General features: G+C 57.5%; 1 protein-coding gene across 2 annotated transcripts in view; it reads left to right on the forward strand.

Annotated features, from left to right (window-relative positions):
* KCTD5 (potassium channel tetramerization domain containing 5) overlaps positions 1-17609 on the forward strand; it is a 29790-nt gene extending 12181 nt beyond the window's left edge. The window contains exons 3-7 of one of the 2 annotated variants that reach the window (XM_029049161.2): positions 3291-3382; positions 5055-5150; positions 7233-7349; positions 14228-14353; positions 15670-17609. In XM_029049161.2, the coding sequence (XP_028904994.1) occupies positions 3291-3382; positions 5055-5150; positions 7233-7349; positions 14228-14353; positions 15670-15699 (461 nt within the window). In that variant the 3' untranslated portion in view covers positions 15700-17609. The remainder of the gene's footprint in view (positions 1-3290; positions 3383-5054; positions 5151-7232; positions 7350-14227; positions 14354-15669) is intronic. The other variant, XM_029049162.2, reaches the window with a different exon arrangement.
* Positions 17610-18782: the final 1173 nt, after the last annotated feature.

Below are 18782 nucleotides of genomic sequence, written 5' to 3' on the forward strand. Positions count from 1 at the left end.
TGAGGGACAGAAGGAGCTGGGCTCTAATCCCAGCTGTGCCACTTGCCTGCTGGGTCACCTTGGGCAGGTCACTTCACTTCTCTGGACCTCAGTTATCTCATTTGTGAAATGGGGATGAAGATCGTGAGCCCCATGTGGGACCCAGACTGTGTCCAATCTGATTATCATTTACCTACTCCAGCACTTAGTCCCTGGCACATAGTAAATGCCTAATATAGAGTCCGACACTTAGTAAGCGCTTAACAAATACCATTTTTAAAAAAAAAATGCCCTGGGGTAGATCCAAGATCAGGTCGGACCCAATGCCCATCCCTGGAGCTCACCGTCTAAGTGGGAGGGAGAACGGGTGTCGACAGTCCCCATTTTGCAGATGAGGAAACCAAGGCCCCTGAGGAGGGATGAGAAGGCAGGTCCTCCCACTCCCAGCCCTGGACTTTTCCCGCCGGGCCCCACTGCTCCATAAGCACTTAGTCCAGGGATCGCCATCCAGGAAGCACTCAGTGAAGAGCACTGATTGATGCCTCTCAGCCCAGCCCTTCCGCCCTCGTTCTGCCTCGATGCACTTTGGAGCGTCGCGTCTGAGGCCCTTTGCGATTTCACCCCCTCGGCTCCCGTTCTGCGAATCCTCATAGCATCCGCCTGCCCCTGCTCGGTCGGAAGTCCCCTTGTGGACAGGGACGGTGCCCACCGGGTTGCTCAGCACACGGGCAGGCAGCAGCGTGTCCTAATGGGTAGAGCCCGGGCTTGGGAGTCAGAAGGTCATGGGTTCTAATCCCGGGTCTTCCCCGAGTCTGCTATGTGACCTAGGGCAAGTCGCTTCGCTTCTGGGCTTCAGTTCCCTCATCTGTAAAATGGAGATTTGAGATTATGAGCCCCACGTGGGACAGGGACTGTGTCCAACCTGATTTACTTTCTTCCTCCCCAGCGCTTAGTACAGGGCCTTGCACATGGAGAAGCAGCATGGCTTAGTGGAAAGATCCTGGGCTTGGGAGTCAGAGGACGTGGGTTCCAATCCCAGTTCTGCCACTCGTCTGCTTGTGTGAATTTGGGCAGGCCACTTACCGTCTCTGTGCCTCAGTTAGCGCTTACTATCTGCCAAGCACTGTTCTGTGTACTGAGATGGATATAAGGTAATCAGATTGTCCCACGTGGGGCTCACAGTCTTAATCCCCATTTTACAGATGAGGTCACTGAGGCACAGAGAAGTGAACCGACTTGCCCAAGGTCACGCAGCAGACAAGCGGCAGAGCCAGGATTAGAACCCATGCCCTCTACTCTCACTGGCAAAGGGTGGGGGCGCACAGCCGAGGGGCCACCGGCTCCCGCCTCCATTTTGTAGGACCCTGGGACCTCTCATTCATTCATGGTCATATTTATTGAGCGCTTATTGTGTGCAAAGCACTGTACTAAACCCTGGGGAGAATATGGTACAACAACAACAGACCCATTTCTCGACCTCTGTCTCTGCCTCCACCCCTTTCCCCCAGCTTGAGGTGCCACCTGGAGAGCTCCCGTCATCTCAGAGGGCATTCTCTGACTTCCCAACCCTCTTCCTGTATCTCCCCTGGGCGCCAAGCACTGTATTAAGCACTGGGGTGGATACAGAATAATCAGGTTGGACACAGTCCATGTCCCCCATGGGGATCACAGTCTGAGGAGGAGGGAGAACCGGAGGGAGTCAAAAGACTTGCATTCTAATCCCGGTTCTGTGGCTTATCTGCTGTGTGTCCTGGGGCAAGTCATTTCACTTTTCAGGGTCTCAGTTCCCTCATCTGCAAAATGGCGATTCAATACCTGTTGTGTTTTTTGGAACGGTATTTAAGGGCTTACTGTGTTTCCCTCATCTGCAAAATGGGGATTCAGTGCCTGGAATTTGTTTTTTGTTTTTTTGAATGGTATTTGTTAAGCGCATACCATGTTCCCTCACCTGCAAAATGGGGATTCAGTGCCTGGTTGTTTTTTGTTTTTTTGAAGGGTATTTAAGCGCATACCATGTTTCTCCACCTGCAAAATGGGGATTCAGTTCCTGTTTTTTGTTTTGTTTTTTTGGATTGGTATTTGTTAAGCACTTACAATGCCAGACATGGTACTAAGTGCCATGTACCCAAGATAATCAGCTTGGACTCAGCCCATGCTCCACATGGGGCTCACATTCCCCATTTTATACGTGATGTAACTTGGGCCTGGAGAAGTGACTTGCCCAAGGTCACTCAGAGAAGTGGCAGAGGCAGAGTTTAGAACCCAGGCTGTTTCAAACTAGGCCATGCTACTTCTCACCTGTTCTGCCTCTTACTTAGACTGCGATTCCCATGTGGGACAAGGGCTATGGCCAACCTGATTATCTTGTATCTATCCCTTTGCTTAGTTCAGTGCTTGGAACACAGTAAACACTTAAATACCACCATTAATAATATTAATAACTGAGTTATTCGTTAAGCACTTACTATTATCAGGCTTTGCAATAAGCGCTGGAGTAGATACAAGCAAATCAGGTCAGACACGGTCCCATGTCCCACATGGGGCTCACAGTCTTAATCCCCATTTTACAGATGAGGGAACTGAGACACAGAGAAGTGAAGTGCCCAAGGTCACCCAGCAGACAAGCGACAGAACTAGAATTAGAGCTCGGTCGTTCCGACTCCCAGGCCTCCGCTCTAAGCATTGGTCCATGCTGCTTCACTGTTATCGTTATCATTAAGATTTATTGTGATAATTACCATCATCCTGGCAACACCCCTATGTGATAGGGAGATCCCCATTTGACAGATGAAAGGACTGAGGCCCAGAAAGGGGAAGCAACTCGCCTAAAGTCACCCAGCAGGCCGGGGGCCAAGCCCGTAGATCCAGAGCCGCTGGATCACGGTGCCTCCGTAGGTCCCCTCCCCTAGCCGGGAAGGAAGGTGGGTAGGTGCGAGCCCCAGCTGTGGGGACCCAGCAAGGAACCAAAAGCCCGTCCCCTGTTCAGGTTTGGTGGGTGGAGCTGGGGGATGGTTGGGTTGAGGGTGGGGGTCTTTGCCTGGGACCCTTCCCCTCCCCCTGGCTAGGCCAAGCGGGGGCCTCCAGGCGGCAGGTAGGGATAAAGACGCGTTGCCTCCGGCCTGCTAGAATCATTCTCCAGTCAGTTGATCAATAGTAGATATCGAGCGCTTACCTTGCAGAGAACTGTACTGAGCACTTGACTCCCTTCTAGGGGCCAGTGTGTGGTTCTCTTCCCTCCCCATCCTCCCGCCTCCCAGCCACCCCCAGCTTCCAGAGCCGGGAAGGTGATGGCGGCTTCTCTTCCCCCGCAGGGGTGCTGGAAGAAGCGGAGTTCTACAACATCACCTCACTAATAAAACTCGTAAAGGACAGGATAAGAGAACGAGACAGCAAAACCTCACAGGTGAGACCCCACCTCGGGTACCCCGGCTCCCGAGCCGGAGGACGAGGCCTTCCACTCCGAGCCTCCTCCGGGCGACGGTTCGTTCCCGGCCCCGGCCGCCTCCTGCCATGAGAAGGCGGGACTCAGCGTGGCGATGGAGCGCGGACAGAGCCGTCTCCGGCCAGGATGGCGGTGCACGCCATTCCCCGGGGTCTGTCTCTGCCGGAAGTCCCTTCTGCCGGCCCTCCACTCTCTCATTTCGGGCCGGAAAGCTCCTCGTGGGCGGCGGGTGGTGGGGGAGTCTCCCAGGCGCTTCGTGTCTCGATGCTCTGAGAGAAGCAGCGTGACTTAGGGGAAAGAGCTGTCCCCCGGGCCCGTGCTCTCTCCACTAGGCCAGGCTGCTCGGTTGGAGCGGGAGCTCCTCTTGGGCAGGGAACTGGATTGGTCCTCCTGTTGGACTGTCCCAGAGCTCCATCTGTGGTGTCTGGTGCTCAGGATGAACTTCGAGACCTCCCTCACACTTTCCTTGCCTGGCAGGGAGAGGCGGGAATTGCTCTCTCCCATTCCAGAGGCCCAGATTCCCGCCATGGGCCTCTCTCTAACCTCTCCCACTCCGTTTACAGCTGTTGCCTGTTTCCATCTCTCCCTTCCCCCCATTAGATGTACCTGAGCGACACCGTGCTCCGGGGAGGATGGGGGTCCGCGACCACAGCTGGGGTGCCGCCCAATTAATGTCAGTCACGCCTTGGGTTGCACACCTGAGACACCCCTCGTGGACGACTTGCCCCCTGGGGCCTCCCTCCGGGGCTTCCCTGCCCTTCGGCGGAAAACAAAAGGCGGCTGGCTCCGAAGTAGGGATGGTCCACCATTCCTCCCTCCCTCTAGGCCTGAAAAAAGGACTGCCTCAGCTCTAGTTCCCCGGGGGTAGATGGTGGCAGTGGTATTCGTTCAGCACCTCCTCTGTACCGCATACCGTGCTAAGCGTTGGGGTCGAAAAGCAGCACGGCCTCGTGGATACGGCACAGGCCTGGGCGTCAGAAGGACCTGGGTTCTAATCCCTCCTCCTCCACTCATCTGCTGTGTGACCTTAGGCAAGTCACCTCACTTTTCTGGGCCTCCATTCCCTCATCTGAAACGGGGGTTAAGACCATGAGCCCCATGTGGGACAGGGACTTTCCGACCCGATTTGCTTGTATCCCCTGCCCCAGTGTTTAGTGCAGTGTCTTAGGGACATGGTAAGCGCTTATGCCACCATTAACTGCAGGAACGAAGACCTGGCTTGGGCCTCTACGTTGTTGGGAGGCCTTTGCCGTGACTGTCATTACAGTGACTGTTAGTACAGTGCTTTGCACACAGTAAGTGCTCAGTAAATATGATTGAACTGAATGAATGTTGAGCGGAAATCAGTCAGTCAGTGACATTTATCAAGCACTTACCTTGCACAGGGCGCTGTAGTAAGCACTTGGGAGAGTCCAATACAACAGAGTTGGTGTTCCCCACCCACAGCCAACCCCACCGTGCGTTCGCCTCGTGGGCTTCCTCTTGCCTCTGGACCCTGGAGGGAGGTCGGTTCTCGGGGGGACGGTGGGAGGCGATGGAGCCCCTCGGAGCCTCCGACGCTTCCCCCTCCCCAAGTCACCCCCCTCCTCCACCAAGCCCAGATGGAACCCCAAGCGTGCGTGTTTCCCCGCAGGTGCCGATCAAACATGTGTACCGGGTGCTGCAGTGTCAAGAGGAGGAGCTCACCCAGATGGTGTCCACCATGTCCGACGGCTGGCGGTTCGAGCAGGTGAAGGCGGCCGCGTGGGCTTCTCAGGGCGGGGGCGGGCCGCAGTGACTTCACCCGTATTCCCAGCTGGCTTCCGAAACGCCGCGGCTCCCTCGTCCCCAGACGCTTGGGTCCCGCCGGGCGAGGCCTCCCATGGCCCGGGTGCTCCGGGCAGTACATCCGGTACTCTCCGTAAGCTGTCACCGGTGATTCCCTTCCCACCCACATCCACCCCCCAGATTTGAGGAATTAGCAATGAAGGGCGGGGGGAGGAACCCCATGTCTTGAGCCACCATCTCCCCCGGCTCCCGGCATCGAGATCTCCCTGCCGCTGCCCTCTGTGCCCACCTCAGGTCCTTGCCCGGACCTCTGCTTGTCCTCCCTCCTGTCTGCTTCTCCACCATCTCCCCTATGCCCCCCGCCGCCCCCCGGAAGCAAAATGGAGGTGGATTCAGAGCGTCTCTGCCCTGTTAGGGCTGGAGCGCGCCCGAGAACGTGGCAAGCCGTGTCGGCCCTCCCCCGCCACCTTCCTCTCTCGGGGCTCTCGACTGGGTGCCCTTGTATCTCTGCCCACCCCGGAACCCAACCATCGCTTCCGTCCGCTTCCCGAGCGGGGACCCCGGTCCCACGCCCGTCCCTCCCTCCTTCCTGTCTTCCTTCCGTCTCTTCTATCTCCCCGGCTTGTCTGCTTGCCCACAGTCAGCTCCCCTCCCCATCCTGGCCGGAGCGGTCTTCGCCCTTTCCCTGAGGAAGTTCTTGTGGAGGTCTGGCTGCCGTTCATGGGACTGGCCCCCGAGTTACCCCCTTAGCCTCCCATTCGGGTTTTACCACGGGAATGAGCTGCCGCAGCCTCGCCATGCACCTGATTGATCAACTGCTCCCACCTGATATTCTCCCGGCACTTAATTATGTGATGCGTAGTGGACAGAGCACGGGCCTGGGAGTCAGAAGGTCATGGGTTCTAATCCCAGCCCTGCCAGTTAATCACTGTGTGACCTTGGGCAAGTCGCTTGACTTCGCTGGGCCTCAATTCCCTCATCTTTAAAATGGGGATTGAGACTATGAGCCCCACGTGGGACAGGGAATGTGTCCAACTTGATTTGCTTGAGTCCACCCCAGTGCTTAGTAAAATGCCTGGCACATAGTAAGCTCTTAATAAATACCATTATTATTATTATTGAGGGGAAAGCGGGCTTTGTGAGGCTCAAGGTAGGCGCACCCATTTGCTAGGTAGGGAAGCCAAGGCTGGGTTACTGGGTCACCCCTCATGGAATCCACGTGACTCAGAGCCAACTGGCCGGCGATGCCCAGGTCCACGCCTCGGGGACCTCGATCTCTCCGGGTCCGAGTCCGTTGCCTAGCGTCTCCCAGAGGTGAGGGCTTGTGCTGGGTTCCTGCTGTGGTACCTGCCCGTTCCACGCCTCCTCTTCCTCCCGGGCTCAGGGAGGGGGACCCCAGCATTCCGCCGCCCGCCATGGTTTCTCCGCAGATGGAGCAGGGCGATTCAGGGGGCCACATGCCCGCCGGGCCTGCCCTCTCCCTCCGGGATGCCCGGCGGGGACCAGGGCCGCCGACCATATCCACCCACAATTTCTCGCCCATTCCTTCAGCAGCTCGGCAGGGAAGTTAGGGCCCGTGCTTGGGAGTCAGAAGGTTATAGTTCCAGTCCCGACTCTGCCGCTTGTCTGCTTTGTGACCTTGGGCAAGTCAAATCACTTCTCTGTGCCTCAGTGACCTCCTCTGTAAAGTGAAGATGGAGACTGTGAACCCCCTGTGGGATAGGGACTGCATTCAACCCATCTGCTTGTATCCTCCCCTGCGCTTAGTAGAGTGTCTGGCACACAGTAAGCACTTAAATACCACAGTTATTCAGCAAAGATGATGTTTCCAGAATCTCTTTGGAGTGCCCCCCGCCCCCCGTGACCACGAGCAGAAACGATTCCGTTTCCCACCGGCCCCACTGCCGCGGACGAGCCTCCCGGTTATGACCGGAGGCTCTATTTGCCTCCCCCCACCCCCGGACCCCTCGTTCCCCCCGACCCGTCGAATGCCGCGGCATCACCAAGATCTCTGTTTGTCTTTTGCTCCGATGGGCTACCGCAGCTGGTCAGCGTAGGCCCCGCCTTCGGCTTCGGCCGGGCCCACCAGTCAGAGTTTCTGCTGATAGTGTCGCGGGAAGTCAAGGGGGAGGAGACGCGTCTCCAGAAAAGCGGCGGCGAGGTGTGTCACGTTCTGTATCCCCCTCCTCTTCCCTCCTCCTTCCCTCCCAGCGGGCCCCATTCCCGGTGGGCGTTCACCCGGGAGACCAGTCTAGGGTGTGGGGTCGGGGCCGCCAGGTTGACCTGATGGTCTTGGGAGGCGAGGACCCCCACCGCCTGATCTCAGAGCCGTCGGACTCTCCCCGGCGCTTGGCACAGTGCTCTGCCCACAGTGGGAGTTTGACCCAAACCGGGAACTGCTTGAGTGAGAGCGAATCCCCAGTCGTTCCTCTGATAGGCTCTGAGGGCGCCTCCCGTCAGTCAGCTCTTCCCCAGCGTGGCCTAGTGGACAGAGCCCAGGCCCGGGAGTCAGGTCACAGGTTCTGGTCCCGCCTCCGCCACTTGTCTGGTGGGTGTTCTTGGACAAGTCACTTCACTTCTCTGGGCCTCAGTTCCCTCATCTAGAAAACGGAGATTAAGACTGTGAGCCCCAACAGGGACAACCTGATTACCTTGTATCTACCCAGCACGTAGAACAGTGCTTGCCACCTAGTAAGCGCTTAACAAATTCCATAATTATTATTATTATTATTATAAGTCCCCCGGCCTCGCCTCCTTACACCCGGTCCTAGTGTGGGCTGCGGGATTCCTTTGTCATCAGAGGATTTGTTGCTGAATTGTACTTTCCAAGCACTTAGTACAGTGCTCTGCACTCAGTGAGTGCTCAGTAAATATGATTGAATGAATCAAAGGCCCCAGGTCTTGATCCACATGACGGGGTGCAGGGGACAGCCTCTCTAGGTAGCAGCTTGGACCCCATCTTTTCCCCCAGCCCCCGCAGCCTCTCCCACCTTCCTGCCAGCACTGGTGGGAAAGAGCTAGAGTGAGCACTTGAAGTCTGTCCCCTTGTCTCCCATCTGTCAGCCAGTCATCGTTATTTATAGAGTAATTACCGGGGGCAGAGCCCTGCGCTAAGTGTGGCTGAAATACGGTCCCTACCCGAGGATTGATTGATTTTGTATTATCTGTCTCTCCCTCCGGACTTTGAGTGGGAAATGTGCTTATTGTTCTACTCTACTCTCCCAAGCGCTTAGTACAGTGCTCTGCCCATGGTAAGCGCTCAATAAATCCGACTAAATGAATGAGGCCCGGCGGCAGAGGAAGGAGAGCCTTTGGCCCAACGGAGGGTTGTTAATGATAATAATTGTGATATTTGTTAAGCGCTTACTATGTGCCAAGCACTGTACTAAGCCCTGGGATGGATACAAGCAAATCAGTTTGGACACAGTCCCCATCCCAGGTGGGGCTCACAGTCTCAATCCCCATTTTCCAGATGAGGTAACTGAGGAGCAGAGAAGTGAAGTGAGTTGCCCAAGGTCACACAGCAGACAGGCGGCGGCCCCAGGATTAAGACCCATGACCTTCTGAATCCCAGGCCTGTGCTCTATCGACTACTCCACGCTGCTTCTCTATTGTTAGATGATCAACTTTTCCCCGAAAGGGCCGGGCAGTGTGGTTTTATGTGTCTGACCAGGCGGCTGTTCTCCCCTCCCCCTCCACTTCCTCCCCCATCTCCCCTGGACCCTGGGCTGGAGGGAGGTCAGCTGGGGGTGGGAAGGGATGTGCCCAAGGCTGGAGCCACCCCTTTGCTCTCCCGTCCCCTGCCAGCCATCAACCAGGAAATCGGTCGTATTTTGGGAGCGCTCCCAGTGTGCAGAGCTCTGTACTGAGAGCTTTGGAGGGTACGAAGTAACACTCTAACACACCCGTTTCCTGCCCGCAAGGAGCTTACAGTCTAGAGGGGAAGGCAGGCGTTAATAGTTAATATAAACAAATGACAGCTGTGGACATGAGTGCCCTGGGGCCGAGGAGCCGGTGAATAGAGAGAGCAGATCAGGGTGATGCAGAAGGGAGTGGGAGGAAAGGAAATGAGAAGGCCTCTTGGAGATGAGGGGGATAGTAATTGTGTGTTGCATGTGAAGAGGGAGGGCGTCCCAGGCCAGAGGCAGGATGTGGGCGAGAGGTCGGTGGTGAGATAGACGAGATCGAGGTACAGTGAGTCGGTTGGCATTAGAGGAGCGGAGTGTGCGGGCTGGGTTAGAGTAGGAGAGCGGTGAGGTATGGAGGGGGCAAGGGGATTGACTGCTTTAAACCGATCGATGATACGTACCGAGCTCTTTCTATTTGCAGAGCACTGTACTAAGCGCTTGGGAGAGTACAATACAACAGAATTAGCAGGCACGGTCCCTGCCCGTAACTGGCTCCCCAGTAGAGAGGGGGAGGCAGACGTTACTATGAATAAATAATTTGTAATATATAATTTAAAGATACGAACGTAAGTGCTGTGGGGTTGGAGGTGGGGCGAAGAGCAGATGTACGAAGTCACAGATTGAAGTGCGTAGATGGCACAGAAAGGAGAGCCAGCTGAGGAAAAGAGGGCTTAATTGAGGAAGGCCTCTTGGAGAAGATGTGACTCTAATAAGGCTTTGGTGGTGGAGACGGTGGTCTGGCGTTTATGGAGGGGGAGAGAGTTCCAGGCTCGGGGGAGGACGTGGGAAAGGGGTCAGTGGCCAGATAGACAAAATGGGGGCACGGCGAGTAAGCTGGCGCTAGAGGAGCGGAGTGTGTGGGCTGGGCTGTAGGAGGAGATCGGTGAGGTGAGATAGAAAGGGACGAGCTGTTGGAGTGCTTTAAAGCCGTGGTGAGGAGTTTCTGTTCGATGCAGAGGTGGACGGGCAACCACTGAAGGTTCTCGAGGAGGGGGGACACGTGGATCAAAGATTTTTGTAGAAAAATGATCCGGGCAGCAGAGTAAAGTGTGGACTGGCGTGGGGAGAGACACGAGGCCGGGAGGTCAGCAGGGAGACCGATGCGGTAGCCAAGACGGGATAGGATAAATGCTTGGATTTGCACGGTAGCAGTTTGGAGAGGAAAGGGCGGGTTTTAGCAGTGTTGCGAAGGTTGAACCAACAGGATCTAGTGATAGATTGGATATGTGGGTTGAAGGAGAGAGCAGTGATTGAGGAGCAGTCCCATCAGCCCCTTTGCTCTCCTGTCTCCCGCCGACAATCCCGTCAGCCCCAGAGGTCTCCTGATTCCCATCAACAATCTCATCTTTCTCAGAGGTGTCCTGTCCTGCCGACGATCCCATCACCCCAGAGGTCTTCTGTCCTTCCCGCCCCATCAACAATCCCATCATTCCCAGAGGTCTCCCATTCCCTGCCAACAATCCCATCATTCCCAGAGGTCTCCTGTCCCCCGCCAACAATCCCGTCGGGCCCGGAGGTCTCTTGCCTCCTGCCAACAATCCCATCAGCCACGGATGTCTCCTGTCCCCCATCAAAAATCTCATCATTCCCAGAGGTGTCCCTTCCACTGCCAACAATCTCATCATCCCCAGAGATCTCCCGACCCCTGCCAATAATCCCATCTGGCCCAGAAATCTCCTGGCCCCCCACCAACAATCCCATCAGCCCCAGAGGTTTCCTGTCCCTCACCGACAGTCCCGTCAGCCCCAGAGGTCCTGCTGCATTGGCACTCTCAGTCCATCAGTGGCATTTAGTGAGCATTTACTATGGGCAGATCGCTGTACCGAATGCTAGGGAAAGGACAATACAGTTGAGTGTTCCTGCCCTCAAGCTCAATCAGACTTACTTCCCATGTGTTCAGGTGGGAGGAGGGGCCCGAGTCCAAGCACTCGGTGACATCGTTGTCCTGCCGAAGCATCCCCTGCTTGGAAAACAGTCTGTCAGGAGCGCATGCTGGGCGCCTGCCTCGGGTGGAGTGCCGGATTAAGCACCCTGAAAGCAGCGTGGCTTAGTGGGTAGAGCACAGGCCTGGGAGTCAGAAGGATCTGGGTTCTCATCCTGGCTCTGCCACTTGTCTAGTGTGTGACCTTCAGCAAGTCACTTCTCTAGGCCCCAGTAAACTCATCTGTAAAATGGGGATTGAGACTGTGAGCCCCATGTGGGATAGGGAATGTCCCCAACCTGTTTAACTTGTATCTTTCCCAGTGGTTAGAACAGTGCTTGGCACATAGTAAGCGCTTAACAAGTAGCATCGTTATTGTTATTATTATTGTAGAGCACCGTAGTCATGGTCTTCCACAGCACCAGTCGACTACTGCAGCTCTGTACAGTGGTGGGCCCTGCTCCCGGGGTCACCTCCTCCCAGGTTTCGCTAGTTCCCTCGCTCTCCCCTTCCCACGGAATTCTCTCTTTCCCCCGTCACTTTTCCCTCCTGTGTCAAAGGAGCACCTCAGCTCCGGCTTTTCCACTGGGCCCCGGGCTCAGGAAAGCCACCTCCTCCTGGGACCGCCATGCTCCGAGGGGAAGTCGAGGAGCTGTGGGCGAGGACAGGGACGGGAAGGGGATGGCTCTGTCTTGGCCCTGGACCCCCCAGCCCCGACCCTCTTCCGCTCCGGAGGCCCCAGTGACACGAGCGGGCCCGATCCCCACCCGCGAAAAGCTCACGGCCCGGCGGGGAGGTGATGCGAAACTCTGGGTGAGGGGGTGATTCCCCAGATCTGGCCGGGGAGGGGAGGTCCCCTCACCGGGGCGAATGGGGGATGCGATTTCCTCCCGCTGCTGCTACCTGGTTCTCCGTGGCAGGAACCGGACCCCAGCGGGATCCCACGGGCCCAACACCGTGGGTATCATCGGCCCCCTCTCCGATCAGTCAGCGGGCCTCAAGGCCTGAGGGCTGCTGAGGCCACCCTCTCTTCCTCTTCCTCCCGGGGTGGACCGTCTGGACCTCCAGCAGGTCTGATGGGAGCACTTCCAAAGCCCCGGCGCTGCCGGGCTAGTGGGGACTGGCCTCCCAGTCAGTCGGGCAATGGTTTTTATTGAGCACTTGCAGTGTGCAGAGCACTGTACTAAGCGCTTGGGAGAGTACAGTATCACAATAAACAGACACACTCCTTGCCCATAACGGGCTTACATTGTAGGAGGGGAGACAGACATTCGGAACAGTTTTTCATCTTGCCGTAGGCCGAGGGAGTGCGGTAGGCCTGGAAGCCTGTCCTGCGGGGGGTGGGGGCCGACCGGTCCTTTTCACAGCCCCGAGGTGGGCCCCAGGTCCGGGCACCCGAGTGGCCGTGCCTACCTGCCCCACCATTGCCAGAGTCCTCTTGGCAGTCGAATCAAGGAGACACCCGCTTAGAAACAAGATTGATCTTGGCCCTCCAAAGCCCGTTTGGGCCGGTCTCCTGTGGGCACCTGGCAGGGCCCCCGTCCATCGCTCTGCCCGACACCTCCCTCATGGCGAGGCTCTCCTGGGTTCCTCTCCCCGGCCGGCTCTGTCGGACTGCCCCCCCCACGGGACCCCTCGGTCTGAGGCCCTTGCTGCTCCTGGCAAATGGGTCGCGGGAAGGAGCCAGAAGCCGGAGCCGAGAAACCAGACCCGAGCCTCACCCCCTGCTGGGCTTCGGCTCCTGACCCGTCTTGTTCTGTGAATCTCTGACTTGCACATGCGTGCATGTGTGTGCTTGCATGTATACATACACACATACACCACCCCTCTCCCCCCCTCCAGAGGTGGGGGAAGAAACGTGGACAGTGGATAGAGTATGGGCCCGGGAGTCAGAAGATCATGAGTTCTAATCCTGCCTCTGCCACTTGTGTGACCATGGGCAAATCACCTCACTTGGGTTCAGTTTCCTCATCTGTAAAATGGGGATTAATACTGTGAGCCTCATGTGCGACAGGGACTGTGTCCAACCCGATTTACTTGTATCCATCCCAGAGCTTAGTACAGTGCCTGGCACGTAGTAAGTGCTTAACAAAAACCACAGTGATTTTTACTATTATCTTGAGCCCAAGCAGGGATAATGGATTGGAGCAGGCTTCAAAGAGAGGCCGTTGGGTAACCCTCAGGTCCAGTCAAGGCCATGGGAAAAGCGAGGCCTGCAGGCCGCCGAGGGAGCGGTGGCTTCCCAGCTCCGTTCCGTGGACCGTTCCGGCTGTTGGTTCCGACCGTTTCTCCAGCCACCCCTACCTGCCCAAAGTCGGCCCCGGGAGAGCTGTGGCTCCTGTCCGGCGGCCAATTAGGAAGTCAGACTCCTCTCTGCGGCTCCGTCGGGGCAGGTGGTGAAGCCCACTGCCCACGATTCTGAATTTTCCCTGGGCCCACCCCTGCGGGGAGAGACTCCAAGGGGCTTCTTGTGCCCCCCGCCCCTCAGTCGGCCGAGCCCAGTCCCTAACTGGTCTGGAGAGCCGTTCCTCTCTCCGGGCTCCCCTCTTCTGGGCCGGAGGAGACACCCTTGGGCCGGGCCGGAGCCCTGCTCGTCGGACCAGGCACCTCATCCGTTAACTTCCCTCCCTCCTTCCCTTCCCAGGGGCCTTCCTTTCATCCTCTCCCTCCTGACATCAGCCGGTCACGGCCACAGGGGCCCATAGGAAGGAGAGTGTGCCCCACCGGGGCCCATAGGAAGGTGCCCAGGTGTGAGCCGAGCGTGCCCAGGCACGACCGGAGCGGGTCCCCGAGGGGTGAAGCAAGTCCAGGCCCGATAGAAAAGCCGCAGCCTGGCCGCCTCGGGAATTTGTTTTCCATAAGTAAGATGGGGGGACAAAAAGGTCTCAGGCCCAAGGTCCGGTTCTCCCCTTCCCACTCTTCCCCTAGCAACCACCGGCCTCTCTTTGGCCCCTGGATTGTGGGGAAGCAGGCGTCCTTCAGGGTTAGAGGATGCCGAGGCCACCCTTGAGTGGCGTCCGATCTAGTCCCTTGGACGAGGGAACCTCTGCCCCCAACCCTGCCGAGCTTACCTTTGCCCCAACCCACCATCCCCAGATGCTCACCCCGACGGGGCAGCCCGGGGGGGCCGAGAGATCCCGGCATCGGGGCAGAGGGAGGGTGAGCAAAATTCCCGCTTCCAAGGATGTGACGGAACGCTTCTCCTTCCAGCTGGTCAGCATCGGTTCTTCGTACAACTACGGAAACGAAGACCAGGCCGAGTTCCTCTGCGTCGTGTCCAAGGAGCTACACAACACCCCCTATGGCACAAGCAGTGAGCCCAGCGAGAAGGCCAAGGTGGGTCCCCCGCACCCCGGCCGGTCGACGAGCCGGCCTAAGGACTTCCGGGGGTGGCTTCTGGGAAGTGTACAGGAGGGCCCTGCAGGGGGCAAAACCAGGCCTAGCGCCCCAGGCTCCATCTTCATCTCTCTCTCCCTCACCTCTTCCCCTCTCTACTCAAGCAGTCAGTCGATCAGTGGAGAAGCCACGTGGCCTAGTGGATAGAGCACGGGCCCGGTAGTCTAATCCCGGCTCTGCCGGTTGCTTGCTGTGTAACCTTGGGCAAGTCACTTTACTTCTCTGGGCCTCAGTTACCACATCTGCCAAATGGGGATACCTGTTCTCCCTCCTGTTTAGCACGTGAGCCCCATGCGGGACCAGGACCGTGTCCGACCTAATTAACTCGTACCTACCCTGGCGCTTAGAACGGAGCTTGACGCAGAGTAAGTGCTCAACAAATACCATTAAAAAATTGGTATTCAATTCTTACTGGGCGCAGAGTACTGTACTAAGCCCTCGGGAGAGTCCAATATAACAGAGTTGAGAGACACGTTCCCTGATCTATCTTTATACCTCTACTGATATTTACACGTGACGTATATAAATGTACATACGTATCAGCTGCCAGCAGGTACCAAATTCATTCATTCATTCAATAGTATTTATTGAGCGCTTACTATGTGCAGAGCACTGTACTAAGCGCTTGGGATGAACAAGTCGGCAACAGATAGAGACAGTCCCTGCCGTTTGACGGGCTTACAGTCTAATCGGGGGAGACGGACAGACGAGAACAATGGCAATAAACAGAGTCAAGGGGAAGAACATCTCGTAAAAACAATGGTAAATAAAGCCCATTAGATTTTAAGCTTCTTGAGGGCTGGGATGGGGGAGTCTGTCTTCTGTAGGACTCTCTCAAATGCTCAGCACAGTGTTCTGCACCCGGGTGCTCAATCAGCACTGGCGACCGACTGCCATCTCCTCACGGCACTGAATCAAACGCAGTTCAGGCCATGAGAATGTAAGCTCCCAGAGGGCAGGGAACAGGCATCCAGCTTCCATCGGATTCCCTCGAGCTGTTTTTTGTAGAGTGCTCCGTGCCCGGGAGGTGCTCAGTAGGATCCGACGCAGGGGAACTCTCCCCGTGTGGTCTCGTGGGCGAGGCCGTGGTTTGCGGTCGAGCCCAGCGGCCAGCGGACGGCATTCTTGTCACGCCCCCTCCCCCCACAGCCAGGTGCAGGCGGCCAGGGCCCCTCTGGGAGACCCCCTCCCTCCGGCTGGGGATGGGCCGCTTGAGTCCGTGTGCCGGCTGACCCTCCGCGTCTGCTCTCTTTCAGATCTTGCAAGAAAGAGGCTCCCGGATGTGAAGGCCCGGTATTGCGAGCTGGAGGATTTTTTACAGTTTGATTTTATTTGATTCCCCCCCCTTCTCTCCCACTCCTCTTCCATCCTCACCCGCTCCCTTCCCCCCGCCAAGGTCCGGTGAACCGCCCGGCTCCCCCCGGGCGGACAGACAGACAATTTTCCCGTCGTCGGCCCGGGCTGGGACCCCCTCCTTCCCCCCGGCCCGAATCGGGGCCGGGAAGGGCGGCAAAAGCACTACAGGTCGAAGCCCGTGTGTGGGCCCGGACCGTTGGAGCTCTGGGTGTCTTCCCGCCGCCCAGGGCCGGGCCCTCCCCCCGCTCCCCGGCCCCGAGCGGTCAGCCGCTTTTTGGTATTAATCGTTGGCGAGAGCCGAGAGGACAACCGACTTGGTGCTACACAAATTATCGTCCTTAACTATAGGGCCAGTGGCGGGGGGCTAACGAGAGGGCTCGGGAACCGCCCACCCCCTGGGAACACCGATCCCAGCCCACGGCAAGAGAGCCACCTCCCCCCCCCAGGAGAGAGGAGGCCGGGGCTGTGTGGCCGGTCTGCCTCTGGGGAGGCGAGGACCCCTCCGGTCTCCCCACGGGGAGCCGTTCCCTCTGGCCCGGATGGCGCGAGAACCCGGCCGAGCCGAAGCCCTGCCCCGGCTCCTCTGGGCCAGGGAGACCCGGGGGCAAGGGGGCTTCCCCGAGGGCCAGCCTGCCGCCGGTCAACCGGCCCTGGCCCCACTCAGAACGGCGCTCGCTGCCTTTGGTGTGATGGGAGATTTCTCAGAGAGAGGGTGCTTCGCCACACCAGCTGCCCGGCGGGAGGCGTGGCGCCCATCAGGGTCTCCGGGGTCGTGGTCAGAACGCTCAGCCCTTCCCCCGACCTCTCAGGTCCGCGGCACCTGGATCGCGTCGAAAGCTCGGGATGTTTACAATTCGTCATCGGTCTCTCTCTCTCTCTTCCCGTCTCGCTTTCTCCCCGGGCGGCTGCCTTCCGGGTGGCTTTTTTTGTGTCTGTTGGGGGGAGTTTGTTTGTTTGTTTGTTCCCTGGTTGTCATCTCGTCCTTTTTTTGTTTTTTAAACTATGCAGTTCTTTTCTTTCTAGAAACATTTGAGGGCTCTCACACCCAACCCGGGTGAGCTCTGCTGACCTCATGTGAGATTGGAGCTGTTAAAGAGTTGTTTAAAGGGATGGGGGCGGTGGGGAGGGGGGCAACGGGGACCCGTTGGCATGCTTTTAAAATAGATTTCACCATTAAGCGGTAGAGTAGAACTCCTGTTGCTTAGAAGCACTACTAGGGGGAAGGTCGGAATTTTTTTTTATTTTATTTTTCCCAAGTGTGGTGAGCAGTGAGTCGGGGGAATGAGCGGTGTCTGAAGGAACGCGGGACATCTGGAGTTTGAGGCCTTTTTAAAACCCCACAAACGTACATAGATACGACCCCCCGCACACAAACACAACCCTCCCCCCGCCCACACACATAACTCTACACACCCACACACACACAACCCTGAAATCTCGCCTGCGCTTTCTCCTCCGCCGTGCTTCTCCGACATCCGAGCGTCCCGCTCCTGTCCGGAAGGCCACGTGGGCTCCCGGTTCGGCCGATACCGTCGGTAGAGACCTTTCCATCTGGTCGTGGGGGGAGCAGCGGGCCGTGGGACCTCTCGCCGCCCCACCCCTGACCTGGAAGAACTTGAGAGAGTTCGTTTTTGCCACCCGCGTGTGTGTGTGTGTGTTTGCGCGCGTATGTATGTGCGTGTGTGTTTTGTAAAAGATATCAAGACCTGATGAATCGACTAAACTTTATTCTAAGGGGATATTTATACTTTTATACTTTTTTAGGTATCCGTATTTTATCAGCTTCGAGTTTAGTGCCTAGGTTTCCCCTGAAAATAGCAAATAAAGCCGTGTACCTGCAGAGAAGCCTGTCAACTGTTAGTGTCTTACCCTGCCTGCCTTAGCTTCGCTCTGACAGCGGGGGTCCGGGAGGGTCTGGGAGGGGGGAGATTCTGACGATTCTCCTCTCCTCCCCCCCCAAAAAACAAAAAAAAACTCTGCCCTCCTCCCTGCCCCCAGCCGCATCCTCTCGTGCCTGAGATGGGTGGAATTCACTGCCAAGTTCCACTTTGGGGAATTGGTTTTGCCGAGGCCGCTGGCTCCACCCTGGCCCTGTGAGACCTCTCTGGGCACATTTGGGGAGGTAGGGGATGGGGGGATGGACAGAGGTCCTATCAGGGCCCACAAGACAGAGGCGATGCCTGCCGTCCCCCCAGCTAGAGCCGGGGATCGGGGAGGCCGGTGGGGGACTCTCACCCGGAATCCACTGCCGCCCCGGTCTGCCAGAGGAGTTTTGGGGGGCGAGGGGCGCCGATTAGGAAAGGGGAGTCTCCCCTCCGGCTGGAGGGTTTGCTTGTCAACTGGCCCTCCTCCACCTCTGGACCCCGAAAGCGGCCTCGAGGACTACTTTGGGGCGGACCCACCCTCGGCAGTCTGTGGCTGCTGTGGGCCCCTGCCGGGAGAGGGTCCGCCCAGTTGCCAGTCACGGAGCCGGCTCGCCTTCTGCAGTTCGCGACTGTGGCCGGGAAGCCCGCCGGGGCTGGTCCCGGGGAACGGGCCAGGCCTCCTCATAGTGGCCTCCCTTTCCCCTCTGAGAAAACCCGGGCCCACCTGGTTCCCCTCCTCTTCAGAACCACGGCTGAAGGATGAGCCTAAGACCCTCTTCCTTCCCGCCCCGGCCACTTCTGCTACTGCTTGCTCGCTCTGAGGATCGGTCGTATTTATTGAGCACTTACTAGGTGCAGAGCACTGAACTACTGCTCTTGCCGGACTGCCGTCCTGCACTGGGCTCAGTGGGAGCTAGGCAGGAAGCTCCTGGGGGGGGGGGGGGGTCGGTCAGTCAGATGTATTTAGTGGGTGCTCGCTCTGTGCAGAGCACTGTCCTAAGCACTTGGGAGAGGACAATAGAATGAGAAACGGGCACATCCCCCACCTGCAGGGAGCCTCCAGTCTAGAAGGGGAGAACCAAATTCTTCGTGTCAGCCTGACCCAAGCGCTTAGACCAATGCTTCCACCCTGTAAGTGCTCAATAAAT

The sequence above is a fragment of the Ornithorhynchus anatinus genome, chromosome 21, assembly GCF_004115215.2.
Source record: "Ornithorhynchus anatinus isolate Pmale09 chromosome 21, mOrnAna1.pri.v4, whole genome shotgun sequence".
NCBI classification, from domain to species: Eukaryota; Metazoa; Chordata; class Mammalia; order Monotremata; family Ornithorhynchidae; genus Ornithorhynchus; species Ornithorhynchus anatinus.